The 12,803-nt window shown below is 46.1% G+C and overlaps 1 protein-coding gene across 1 annotated transcript; it reads left to right on the top strand.

Moving 5' to 3' along the window:
* Positions 1-1,453: 1,453 nt before the first annotated feature.
* LOC121624986 (ubiquitin carboxyl-terminal hydrolase 31-like) lies at positions 1,454-12,492 on the top strand. The gene is made up of 16 exons (XM_041962982.1): positions 1,454-1,990; positions 5,455-5,592; positions 5,813-5,901; positions 6,762-6,854; positions 7,123-7,258; positions 7,561-7,711; positions 7,911-8,091; positions 8,181-8,292; positions 8,381-8,475; positions 9,091-9,168; positions 9,342-9,471; positions 9,692-9,811; positions 9,929-10,154; positions 10,418-10,576; positions 10,685-10,837; positions 10,955-12,492. Exons 1-16 carry the CDS (start codon positions 1,454-1,456, stop codon positions 12,490-12,492), a joined length of 3,936 nt encoding a protein of 1,311 aa, XP_041818916.1.
* Positions 12,493-12,803: the final 311 nt, after the last annotated feature.

Here is a 12,803-nt window from a genome sequence, read left to right as displayed (position 1 = left end):
CACCCTCAAGTCTTGAAAATTGGCCTGTCTGTCACAGTCAAGTGTCGGGGGAATCACCGCAGGAACTGAAGACTTTACTGGAAGGTAAGGCTCCTGACGGAAGATTGGCACCATGAGTCCTTCCAGAGTTTGGTAAAACGCCTGAAATCTTATATTTGAATTATTTATTATTATTTAACTAATTCCTGCTTTTTTAGTTTGTGAGGATTTGTGGCTTTTCTTTGTCTCAGTGATATTAGATTGAGGAGATATTAATCTAAGATACCATCTTGGGCTTTAAGTAATAGTGATGGGCGTTTTTCACAGAATCAATTAAAAGAATAACAATAACTGACATGAAATGTTAGAAATAAACTGACACTCCTAAAGTGCCTTGTTCCTTTGTACCTGCAGGGTTTTCTAGACCCTTTAATTAGAGAGAATTACTGTTTAGATTTTCAGTAAGTGATGTGTTAATGTGCTGTCCAGAGACGGGGATGGAGCATCATCCGGCATCACATGCCGCTGTACCTGCTCTCCTCCAACATGGACCAGTGTTTGGCCCTGACGTCAGCCGTTACCGCCCTGCCTGCAGTGTCGGTGCCTACAGATGATGATGGAGACGGGAGAAGCGGCCTCGCCGTGATTCCCATCCGGAGGAGGAATTGAGGCGCACGAAGGCTAAGACAAGTGTTGAGGAAGGGGAAAAAAAAACTTTTCGGACGCGGATAACGAAACGTGCACCTTTTCACATCTGGCGAACGGAGAGATGCGCCGCGGCGGCCAAACGCGAGGGAGCGGCGGGCTGTGCCGCTCCGGTCGGGGTGTTCCTCAGTTCGGCGGAGCTCCTGCGGAGGCGTTTTAGGGAAGACATCCACCGGGTAAACATCACCACCCCGCTCGGTCTCCGCATCCCCGTAGATCTGCTGTCCGGAGAAGGTGAAGAAATACCTTTAGCAGGGTGGAGCTGCGGCTGCTTTAATAAATGATGAGGAATTCCGCTCGTCACTCTCTGCCTAATTGCGAAAGGTGGATTTGATGTTTATGTCTGGCACGCATCGTGTCCGCTGACACTCCACCACAGCGCCTTGTCTTCGTGTCTAAACGATGACACAGGTGATGTTATGTCACCGGACCGACCGCTAGAGATGACGGCCGGCGGCTGGTGCGGGACTACCCCGAGCGATCCTGCAAGGCGCCCCGACAGAGGCTCTCCGCGGAGGCTGTTTATGCAATCCGACGCAGTGTTGCAAGTGGGCTGATTTGATGCCGTCTCCGTGCGAGCCCCGGAACTGGCAGGCCTTTATGTTTCTGTGGGATATGCCCGGGCCTTGTGTGGAACAACGTGAAGTGGAGGAGCTGTCGGTGCATGGGAATGAGGCGACGCTCTGAAGCGAGCGGGGCCCTTTCTGGAATTAAAGCGTAAAAAAAACAAAACAAAAAAAAAAAAAAAAAAGAAAAAAAAAGCGTGACCATGTCGAAAGTTGTGAGCAACAAGGAGAAGAAATCCTTCAGTAAGAAACTGTTCCGGAGGAGCTCGGTCCGCTCCGTGGGGAGCTTCATGAACAGAGTTCTCCGGACTCTGTCGACTCTGTCTCACTTCGGCACCGACGAGCAGGCCGCCGAGGACGTGAAGGACGACGCAACTTTGCCCCCGACCACCACCGGGGGGTCGCTCCCGTCCGACGACAGCGACTGCGGGGGTTACCCGTTCGGGGACAAGGTGCCGGGCGTCGCCGGGCTCAAGAACCACGGCAACACCTGCTTCATGAACGCCATCCTGCAGTGCCTGAGCAACACGGAGCTGTTTGCGGAGTACCTGGCCCTGGAGCAGTTCAAAGTGGGGGAGACGACCGGCGGCAACGACAAGGCCAAGGCCAACGGGGTGCTGGTGCAGAAGAAGGCGAGCCAGCAGCAGCAGGAGGCGGGGGAGGTGACCGAGCAGCTGTCCGGTCTGGTTCGGGCTCTGTGGACCTTCGAGTACACGCCTCAACACAGCAGAGACTTCAAGGTAGGCTGTGCGTCCTGCAGGGGTCCTAAAGCAGGTTCACTGCTATTTCTAATGCAGCTGCCAAAGACGCACAGAGTGCATATATGAAGATAAAGAGTGAGGCTTTTAGGTCCATTTACCTGAGTAGAATAAAGTTTCCAGATGCCGTCACTGCCCCTCGTTTGTTTTCATACTCAGAGGAACTTGTAACAAACAGTGTCAGGTGAGGTGGATTGATTTCTGCTGTTTGCCATCAGGAGCCCCAACTTGAACCAACTTAAATATCTTAAATCCAAGTCTCAAGAAGAAGAGTGAAGTCAGGAGGGTTGTTACAGATGACCTTACTGCTAACCTGCAGCACCTCAGCCCCAGTTTGTGGCACCAGTAAAGTTAATACATGACAAGTGTGGTCATTAGCACCTCAGTGAACTGTGTTGCACAGTCCCGCTTTTCCTCTCTTCTGTCAGTTGTGGCATCTATGACACCAGATGCAGATGCTTTGGTCCCAGCGGTGAGTCCAAAAATAAGAATTTGGTCTATTTTTATGAAATTCCTGAATTTGTCAGACAGGGTCGGACGCAGTGATTATGCACCGGCCTCGGATGTCTGCTTTGCTTGTCAGCGAGCCTCTGGAGCAGCGCACCTCAGGTTGCATTAGTGTTAAGTCTGTTCTCTAATGCAACAGTGATTATTATTATGCATGAAAAAAAGGTAGTTTCAGCCTGCTGTCAGAAGTCGGACACCAGGGCCAGCACAGCTCACTGTAATGATTACATTTATGTGATATTTGCACTTCTGATCAGCCTTTTTATAGGAGAATAAATCCCAATGAAACACAAGCCGGTTTCAGCTGAGTCTGTCAGCTGAGTCCTGGATCTGAGCTGTACTAAAACTCTAAAAAGTTTTTTAGAGCTGCTTTACTGTCCGTCTGCTTTTTCATCGTTTCACCTCATAAACCTGCAGCGCTGAAAAGTTTGCCTGTCACAATCACAGAGTTTTCTTCTTTCACAGCAGGGATGCTTTATTTCGCGTGCCCCTTTTTTTCTGTCTGATAATCTATTTTCTTCTTTCAAAAGCTCAAAATACATAATAGAGAGGCACTAAATTGAACGGGGCTGTACAACACATTGCTTATTCTTGGCAGTGTTACTATTTCTGTCCATTCTTTTTTTCCTACCTTGGTTGCCGGCCAGAGTACAAACTGTCTGATTGGATATAGATTGTTCTCTTCAAAGTGAGAGGCCTTGAATGTGTTGAACTCGATATTGAAATGAAGTGCAAACTCACACCATCAGGCACTTTAATGAGGAAAATTGTCAAATATAGTGTCTAATTTATGATAAACCTGTTTTTTTTCTGGTGATTTGTGGTGCTAATGTTAATTATTTTGGCTTGTTCCATCCCAAAGCATTGTTTTTTAATAGCATCATTCCTTATATGTTTTGAAGTCGAAATGTTACTGACTTTTTCCTCTTAAATCACCAACTACTCCAAGAATCTCTTTAAGGAGCTGGCAAAATTGCTGCAGCCAACTGAAGTTTACATAGTGTACATTACAGCTCAGCGTGCACATGTGACAGTTTTGTGCCTCTTGCCTCAGACCACAACATGAGCCCAAACTGAGAGCACTTAAAGATCATTAGGAAGACATCCGTAATAACACCACCGGGGAATTATCCACTGTGTCTCAGAGTCCATTTTGCTCTCAGAAGAAAGTGGTTTTAGAGGATTATTTTGTCGCACGCCATCCAGACAGAGACGGAGACATTCACCATTTGTGAAAAATGAGGCTTAATTTGATAATGTGATTGATGGCAAAACAAATCCAGCTAATGGTGGCAGCCCGTACAATTCATTTTTTATTTGTTTACATACAATAATGTGGAAGGAATAATCAGTTTCTTGGCTGTAAAATTCCTTATTTATGAAGGCGTAAAGTAGAAAAGTGAGCAGCTTCGTCATCATCTTATATAAATATAAAATAAATAAAGATCCACGCACGACAAAAGTCATTTTATCAGTGTCAGGATGTGCTAATCTTATATTTCCTTTATGCAAATGTGTGACATTTAACCCCATCCCACATCTGTGAATTTAAGTACCTCTACCCTGGTTGTTGAGCCTAAACACTAAAAACCTTGATGCTGAGCTTCCATGACTTGAGCATGGCCTGAATTAAAATCAGTTCCCAGAAAAAATAGTCCCATAAAAACATGCTGCCTTATTGTCTCGTAACAGAAGAGGACTCGTAGTAGGACAGCGTGACGAACCAAAGCAACAAAACACTGAACAAAGCGGAATCCGTTTGAATTGATGGCAGAATTACAGTGTGAGCTGTACATAGCCTATTTTGAGTCGTACATGTCTGAAAACATAGAAGCTGAAGTGAACGAATAAACAGTCTGTGAAAAGCTTCAGAACTGACCCCGTTCTTTCCAGTACTTTGATTACTTGTAACTGCGTCAGACCCATTTTTGGACACTTCGTTTATTCACCAGGAACACACAGCATGACCTTTGATAGGACACAGTGTTTTTGTTCAGGCATGCTGTTGCAGTGTGGGGAAGGTTACTTTTGAAATGTAATAGGCGACAGATTACTGGTTACCCTGTTAAAAATGTCATAAGTAATGTAACTATTTTAATAACTTCATACGAATAATGTAACTTATTACATTTAGTACTCAACCAACATTTTGATTAGTGACTGTAGTTGAACTATAAATTTGTTCTCAGTAACTGTAACTTATACAATAATATTTATTTTTTAATTTAATTACATAACGCCATTACATGTAACTGGCTATTCCCCAACACTGGCTATTTATAAGAGGTACAGATATTAAGAACAATGCATTATTAATATTCAGTCTGCACTTCACTCACTGTCTAAATCTTGTTTTCACCTTAAATTGCTCTGATCTTCAGAGACTAATGCTTAGTTGAGATCTACTTTCATCCCCAGACCTTTACTTAAAGACCACGTCTGTGGCCTGGCCACAGAAGGCAGGCTCGCCCTTTTGTTTGTTACAAAATGCTGACGCTGCCTTGATAATGGCTTCAGAACAAGGAAGAACGGCCCATGGGACAGGCCGGGGAGGCACGCGGTGCACAGTCCCCCTCATATCTTTGACCTTGCGCGACATTTGATAGCCGGTAGAGGTGACTTTCCGGCTGCTGGCCCGGGTGGCTCTGCACGCCGTTGACATCTCCAATGGCTAATTGTCTGTGAGGTTAAGCCGTCGATTTCCAGCCTGTGTCCTGGTTTTAAAAAGCTTCTCCACGCCTGCGTCTCACCGTCACCGGCACCCCTGCTGACCTTTAGGATTGTGCTGATCATCATCCTGGTCAAACACGCTGAATATTTTATGAAGAGGCAATCACGTGAAAAAAAAAAAAAAAAGTCAGTGCATTACAAAATCTATTGTGTTTTAGGAGCCGTCCGCTTGAGCAGTAATTTGTTTGTCCTGCTGTCGTGTGCTCCAGAATGTGGTGTCAAAGAGCGCCCTCCAGTTCAAGGGTAACTCCCAGCACGACGCCCAGGAATTCCTCCTCTGGTTGCTGGATAGAGTTCATGAAGACCTTAACAATATCGTCCACCCTGACATCAGACCTCCCAGGAAGGTAAACAGCCGCTTTGAGCACAGTTACACATTAGATTTCCAGCATAGAGTCTTCTAGATTCTGCTATAGACCAGTATAATGTGAATAACTGATCAATATTGTAATAAATTGAAAGTTGACATACTATACTGCACTACTGGTGGCTGCTGCTGTTATATAACATGCATTACATTATACTTGTTCGCCAGTTAATTTTTTCAGTGTCTGTCTTGTTTTCCAGCCTCCAGTAGAAGAAGAAAATGCCCGTGAAGGATCTCCACTACCAGCACCTGGCTCTTTTGTACAGGAGCTGTTTCAGGCACAATACAGGTGATATATTTAATTGCTGGTATATAATCTATTTATAGAGATTTACTGCCAGCTCACATTAATATGTAGCATCGGAAAATCGGCGAGGAACACACAAGAAAGTGCATCGTTCTATGTCGAGGGCAACTGTCACAAGTTACAAGCTTTTTCCAGAGCTTTAACCATATCACCATCCCACAACTGTTGCTCAGGTGTCATCACATGACCTAAAGTGCAGAACTTCAAGGGATGTGAAGTCATTTGTCATCAAGTGTGTATGTTAGTTTGTCTCACTCCTGTTCTTGTACCTTTACAGTTACTGATGTTTAAAAGGATGCATTTTTGAAATACACTATACTATTTTGCGAAGATTGGTACCACTCGTGTGAATGCACGGTAAATATGAAGGTGCAGCCAGTTAGCTTAGCTTAGCACAAGGACTGGAAAAAGGGGGAAACAGTTAGCGTGGCTCCAAAAGGAACAAAATCTGCCTTGCATCACCCCTAAAAGTCATTAACACGTTACATATTGTTTGTTTGAGTTGTACAAAAACCAAGGTGTTAAAGACAGGCTGTGTTTCACTGGGGTTGTGTCCTGTGAATATGTCATGATTTAACAAATTAGATGCAGAATGTTAATTAGTGAGCTTTAAAGTTGCTGATACCTTTGGACAGAGCCCGGCCAGCTGTTTCCAGCCTTTATGCTAAGCTAAGCTAACCCGCTGCTCATATTTACTGTGAGAGAATGGTATCAATCCTCTTGTTTAACTCTTGGCAAGAAAGTGAGTACGGTAAGTGCATTTCCCAAAGCCTCGAACTTTTCCTTTAAGATGACACACTTTTCCAGCTGCATTTTATTATTCTCATCATGTCTCTGTGTAGGTCCTCGCTGACTTGCCCTCACTGCCAGAAACAGAGCAACACCTTTGATCCTTTCCTCTGCATCTCACTGCCAATTCCGGTACCTCACACACGGTAAGGTGACTCTGCATCTAGTTTATGAGTAAGACAATATCTGTCAGACCAAAAAAAAAAAAAAAAAAAGTCCCTGTATCCAAAAATGCAACGAGACAAGATCCAGTCTTAGCCGGGCATTAAAAAGAGTGTCAAACCCAGCCCAGACAAACACGGTGAAAGATCTGACAGGAGCGAGCTAAAATTAGAAGATGCCGTCTATCTTTGAAACATCAGTCCAGCCGCGGTTATGAAACAGCCAATTAATTTCAGTCTTTCTGTGTTGCAGGCCCCTGTATGTGACAGTGGTCTACCAAGGGAAGTGCTCCCACTGCATGAGAGTCGGCGTGGCGGTGCCTCTCTCTGGCACCGTGTCCAGGCTGAGACAAGCTGTGGCCCAAGAGACCAAAATCCCTGCTCAACAGGTGCTGTCCTATTAGAAACGTCCCTCCTTCAGGCCATTAATGCAGCCAAATGAAGAGGTGCAAAGATAGTGTGTGCTACTTCCAGGAAACTGAAGTAGAAGAGTGTTTTCAGTGAGCTGTGAGAGAATTTGCTGGTTAAGTTTGTATTAGATTTTTATCATCAGTGCTTTATAAATCTCTACAGACTGCTTTTCAGCACATAAAGCCTCTTTTGACATTTTTGTTGCTACCTGGTAGATTTTGTGAATGAATGAACTCATCCGAATGCAAGCCGCACCCTGCTTTTGCTCTCCTCTGCTCAGATCGTCCTCACTGAAATGTACTATGATGGCTTTCACCGCTCCTTCTGCGACGACGATGACGACCTTGAGATCATTCAGGAGAGCGACTCCATCTTTGCCTTCGAGACACCTGAGCTATTCAGACCGGAGCAGATCCGCTCCAAGCGAGGCGGTACGACATCCTGTTATTCCCCAGAAATTAGTTTAGCCCTTTGTCTTATTAAGCCAGCAGGAGTGGAAATTACATTAGAAATGGACTCATATAGAAGTGCTTCATTCGGGGAGCTGCTACACACGCTGATTGATTTTTGAAGCTTTCATTTACTTAAAATGTCACATTTACAGCTTTAGATTTTGTGTGTTTGTTCCAGGGAGCCCACATGCAAATCTCAACCAGAACAACCTGAAGTATGGCACAGATAATAACAGGATATCCACGCAAATACAGGAGCCGACGACCCCGCCTCAGAGCCCCAACAAGAACAGTGGGCAGGCCGAGAAGATTGTGCTGTTGGTGTGTAACAGAGCCTGCGCTGGACAGCAAGGGCGCAGGTAAGGAGCAACACTTTTAAAACCGTTGTTTCAAAGAATTCTTTAAAACTGATGCAGGTCAAGTGGTTTTGTTGCTGTGATCCCTGCAGGTTTGGTAATCCGTTCATTCTGTATTTGGAGCGCACCGTGACGTGGGATGTACTTCAGAAAGAGATCTTGGAGAAGATGCGGCATCTTTTGCGCCCTGGAGTCTTTGTGCAGGTACACAGTCAGACGCTTTGATTTGAACCATCTTTTAATTGCGTTTGCGTGTTATGTCTTTTAATGTCTTACCCTTGATGCTCTGTAGGTAGGGCCCTTCACTTTGCGTGTGGTGGGAGTGGTTGGAATCACATATCTCTTGCCTCAGGAGGAGCAGCCGCTCTGCCATCCCTCCGTGGAGAGGTAATGCCACTTATCACCACCAGGGGGGAGTGTTACCACACTTGATTAGTCATTATATACTGTGTCCATTCCACTTCAAGTTGATTGAGGAGGTACAGTATGTAGGCCAATTCTTCAGGGGTATTGATGTTAGAATATCTCCTGAGATGTATAATAGCTTGTCTGGTTTTATAGATTTTCTCCTAAGGAGGTGCTGACCTCTGTGGTTGTTGCATGGATTTTTCAAAATGAGGGGAATGAGGAAAAATGACATTTGCTTTTCTGCTAAAAAAAAACGAACAGAAAATAAATCCTCAAGCTAATTTAAGTTAAACTTTGGCTCAGTATTGTGCTTGTTTGGTTTGCCTGATCTTAGAATTACAAATTTCATTGCTTGTATCTGAGTCGGCTTCATGAAGCCTATAAAAACTGTCTAATAAGATAGAATCCAATGTGCAAAAAAACAGGGCCATCATCAAAGTCATCAAACATGATGTTATGCATATGAGTTATCTTACAGACACAGCAGTGGCTTGTAGTGACAGTCAAAAATTGAAACTTTCTGTGCTGCTATAATTCTGCATGTGAATATCAGCTAAATGAATAAAATGTTCAATTCAATTCAATTTTGAACAGGGCATTCAAGTCCTGCGGTCCTGGAGGGCCACCTCATGTCAAAATTGTTGTGGAATGGGACAAAGAGACGAAAGACTAGTAAGTGAGAGCTTGCGCCAGCTGAAGCACCAGTCGCACACACTTCACAAAGCTCGCTGCGGATGTGTGATGTCTCCTTTCAGAGCTGCGCGTTTGAACGTAAATGCATACAGTAAAGGCCTTTTGAAGTTCTATGTGATCCCTCTGTGACTTGTGCCATGTTCTGCCTGCAGTCTGTTCAAAAGAACCGAGGATGAATACATCCCAGATGCTGAGAGTGTGCGGCAAGTGAAGGAGCAGCACCTGCAGCCGCAGACGTGTTCGCTTGCCCAGTGCTTTCAGCTCTACACCAAAGAGGAACAGGTAGGCTGAGACATGGCGTCATGTAGGCTGCAGTCGTGCTGAGGATATCACTGATACTGGATGCATACGTGGATTCATTGGTTTATTCTTTGCTGCATGCTAATATTCATTTACAGTGTTGAGTGAATTATACAGTGTTAAGAAATTTTCATACCTTGATTATGCAAAAAACACACAAATGTGCAGGTAAACAGGTAAACTTTTTTCACATTAATTTTAGCTCGCTCCTGATGATGCCTGGAGATGTCCACACTGTAAGCAGCTTCAGCAGGGCAGCATCAAGCTCAGCCTGTGGACCCTGCCGGACATCCTCATACTTCACCTGAAACGCTTCAGACAGGTACTCTTGTGGACGGAGGTGCCGCAGTGCTCAGATGTTGTCATATTTCTGTGGAGGAAGTTGCCTTTAGAGGAACTCGCTGTCAAATTAAATGCCCTGAATGTGTCGCAACTTCAGGATGGAGACCGGCGGATGAAGATGCAGAACATGGTGAAGTTCCCGCTCACAGGCATGGACATGGCGCCCCATATGGTGAAGAGGAGCCAGAGCAGCTGGAGTCTCCCCTCCCACTGGTCACCATGGAGACGGCCTTATGGGATGGGCCGTGACCCGGAGGATTACCTCTATGACCTGTACGCGGTGTGTAACCATCATGGGACCATGCAGGGAGGACATTACACAGGTAACAGAGCGGCATCCACAACCAATAACCAAGGCCCTATGCTTCAAGGGTCATTTTTAAACCTGGGCATATTTTATGGTCTAAAGGAATGATGGGTAACGTTGTCTGCCATTGCAGCCGGTTTCATGGCTGCCAGCTGAGGCCAGTTCCAAAACTTTTTGTACACAGATTTAAAAACACCAGAATTACCCTTTAACTGATTTCCTCTTCATAAAAACTCTTACACTATACACTTATAATATTTATTGTGTTGTGTCCTGCAGCTCACTGTAAGAACTCCATTGATGGACAGTGGTATTGCTTTGATGATAGCGATGTTCAGCCTATATCTGAAGATGAGGTCTGCAAGCAGACTGGTTACATCCTGTTTTATCAGAGACGTGCCACAATTCCATCTTGGTCTGCCAACAGTTCTGTGGGAGGTAACTTTGATTAATATTCGCTTGTACAGTCCCTTATGTATGTTTGTTGTATCTTTAAATGTTCTGTATGGTATATATAACACATGTTCACCTACTGACTGACTTTAGGATCCACCAGTTCCTCTTTGTGTGAGCACTGGATTAGTCGGCTGATGGGGAGCCGTCCACCCAGCCAAGCCTCATCTGGTTCGTCTAGACGCACCTCACTGGCTTCCCTCTCTGAGTCGGCTGAGTTTGCTGGTGAACGGAGCGAGGATGACGGTGAGAGACTTACTTAAATACACACAATTGCTGACTTGTTTTAGATGCTTTAAAGGTGACAAATGTGAATATTTTCTTAAAGTATCTTCTATCAATGTCTATCTTTCTGCCGAATAGGTTTATCAGGCCGTCCAGCAGTGAGGGGCATGCAAAGACAAACATTCTCCTCAAGATCTTCCATCGCCAGCCCGCTGGCGCTCAGCGAAAATGGCACTAAACCATCCTGGTCCCACTCCGCTAAGCTCCAGCTCCGTTCCAACTCTCCGTCACGCTTCTCCCTGGAATCCCACTCGTCCTCCCCGACACTGGAGAGGATAGGAGAAGTGGTTGATAGCAAGCTGTCGACGTCCTGTTTCAGTGGGTCCCCAAAGCCAGAAAAATTGTCAGCTGGTAAGTCAGCCCTTGCAGCTTTGGATAGTAATCCAGGCAGTAAGAGGCTGATTGAGCAGGTTCACTCCAAGGCCGTGGCACAGGCAGAGCAGAGGAGCTCCATCCAGGCTGGGGATAACAACAACGTAGTGACTGCTGCTGAGCAGGTCAGTCCTCGACACGGGGCGGCTGCAAAGGAGACCAAACAAAGAAATGGTGCCGCAGATAGCGCCGGTGTTAAAAGGACCTCAGCAAAGACCGGGTTAGAGAGTGAAAGGAGTCCCAAGAAGCGTCCTGCCACCTCCTCAACGTCATCCAGCTCTCTGTCTCCTGCATCCCCAGCCGTTGACAAGTTGCCGTCTCGCACACAGGCTAAGGGCGCAGTATCGGCGCCAAACCCCAAGGATAAAGGCGAGGGACCACCTAAAACTAGCAAGGCTGGTTCCTCGAGAACAGCAACTCCGTCTAAGAAAGGGCCATCCCAAACGCCGGAGGTGTTACATCCTGACTCTGCCCAGCAGAAGAAGAGTGGTTCTCCAGGATTACAAAGCTCACACCCTCAGAGGAGGACATCACCCAGAGGGGGAGGCGAGAAAAGCTCAGCCTCAGGCAGGACTAGAGCAGCAGACAGGAGCACAAGCCGTGAATCCTCACGGACCAATGCGGTCCCAGAGAGGAAGGTTAACCCTGGAGGTCCTCCCTCCAGGTCGAGTGCTGCTAGTAGAGCGGAGGGCAGGCCGGGCCGTGCTGCGGAGAACAAGGCTGCGGGCCGAAGCTCAAGCAGCAGCTCCTCTATGACTAGCCTCCGATCCTCGAGTGTAGGCGTTTCCTCTGCAGCCCCGCCATCAAAGGGACCTCAAAGGAACAGTAAGACAGAGGAGAAAGGTTTGTCCTTCTTCAAAACTGCTCTGAGGCCCAAAGAGACCCGTAAGTCAACTGACGGTGGGAAAGAAGGGGCGGGAGAAGCGAAAGCAAGTCCAGAGGACGGTGGCGGGGATGCAGCTAAAGAAGGAACTCCACAGGGAGCCGGCAAGAAAGCCCAGAATGTGGCCTCAGAGGCCCAGACCAATGTGACCACAGCCAAAGACAAGGAGTCCTCTAAGGCGTCCGCTGCAGCTAAGCATTCACTGCTGCCCTCCACAAAGTCCAAGCTCTCCGGAACAGAAACCACCACGCAGCCCTCTGCCAACGCAAAAGACCCTTCAAAGAAAGAGCCTGTCAAAAAGACAATGCAGTCGAGGAAGATCCCCATCAACTCCACACAAACTAGCCAGAGGGCCAAGTGACATTATTATAAAGGCCTGACAACAGTCTCTCTAGTGCAGCTCTGAGGTGTTTTAGCATCAAACTAGACCGAGTGTCTGACAAACATCTTTAAAGCACCTGTAGCTTTTCAGTGGTCACTGAATACCAGCTGCCATACTGGACACTTACTGTCCACGTTGTTACATAGCTATTTAGGAATGGATTTTAACAAAGCACTTTGTATGGATTGCATTGATTTTGAGGAACTTTATAATGTAAATAAGCATGGACTGCACATGTATTGAAATTATTGCCTTGTTCTGTCTGTAGCATAGTTGAGAGAGGTACATCT

The sequence above is a fragment of the Chelmon rostratus genome, chromosome 21 (assembly GCF_017976325.1).
Source record: "Chelmon rostratus isolate fCheRos1 chromosome 21, fCheRos1.pri, whole genome shotgun sequence".
Classification (NCBI taxonomy): domain Eukaryota; kingdom Metazoa; phylum Chordata; class Actinopteri; order Chaetodontiformes; family Chaetodontidae; genus Chelmon; species Chelmon rostratus.
The sequence above is the reverse complement of the archived record's forward strand: the minus strand, read 5'-3'. Positions and strand labels throughout refer to the sequence as shown.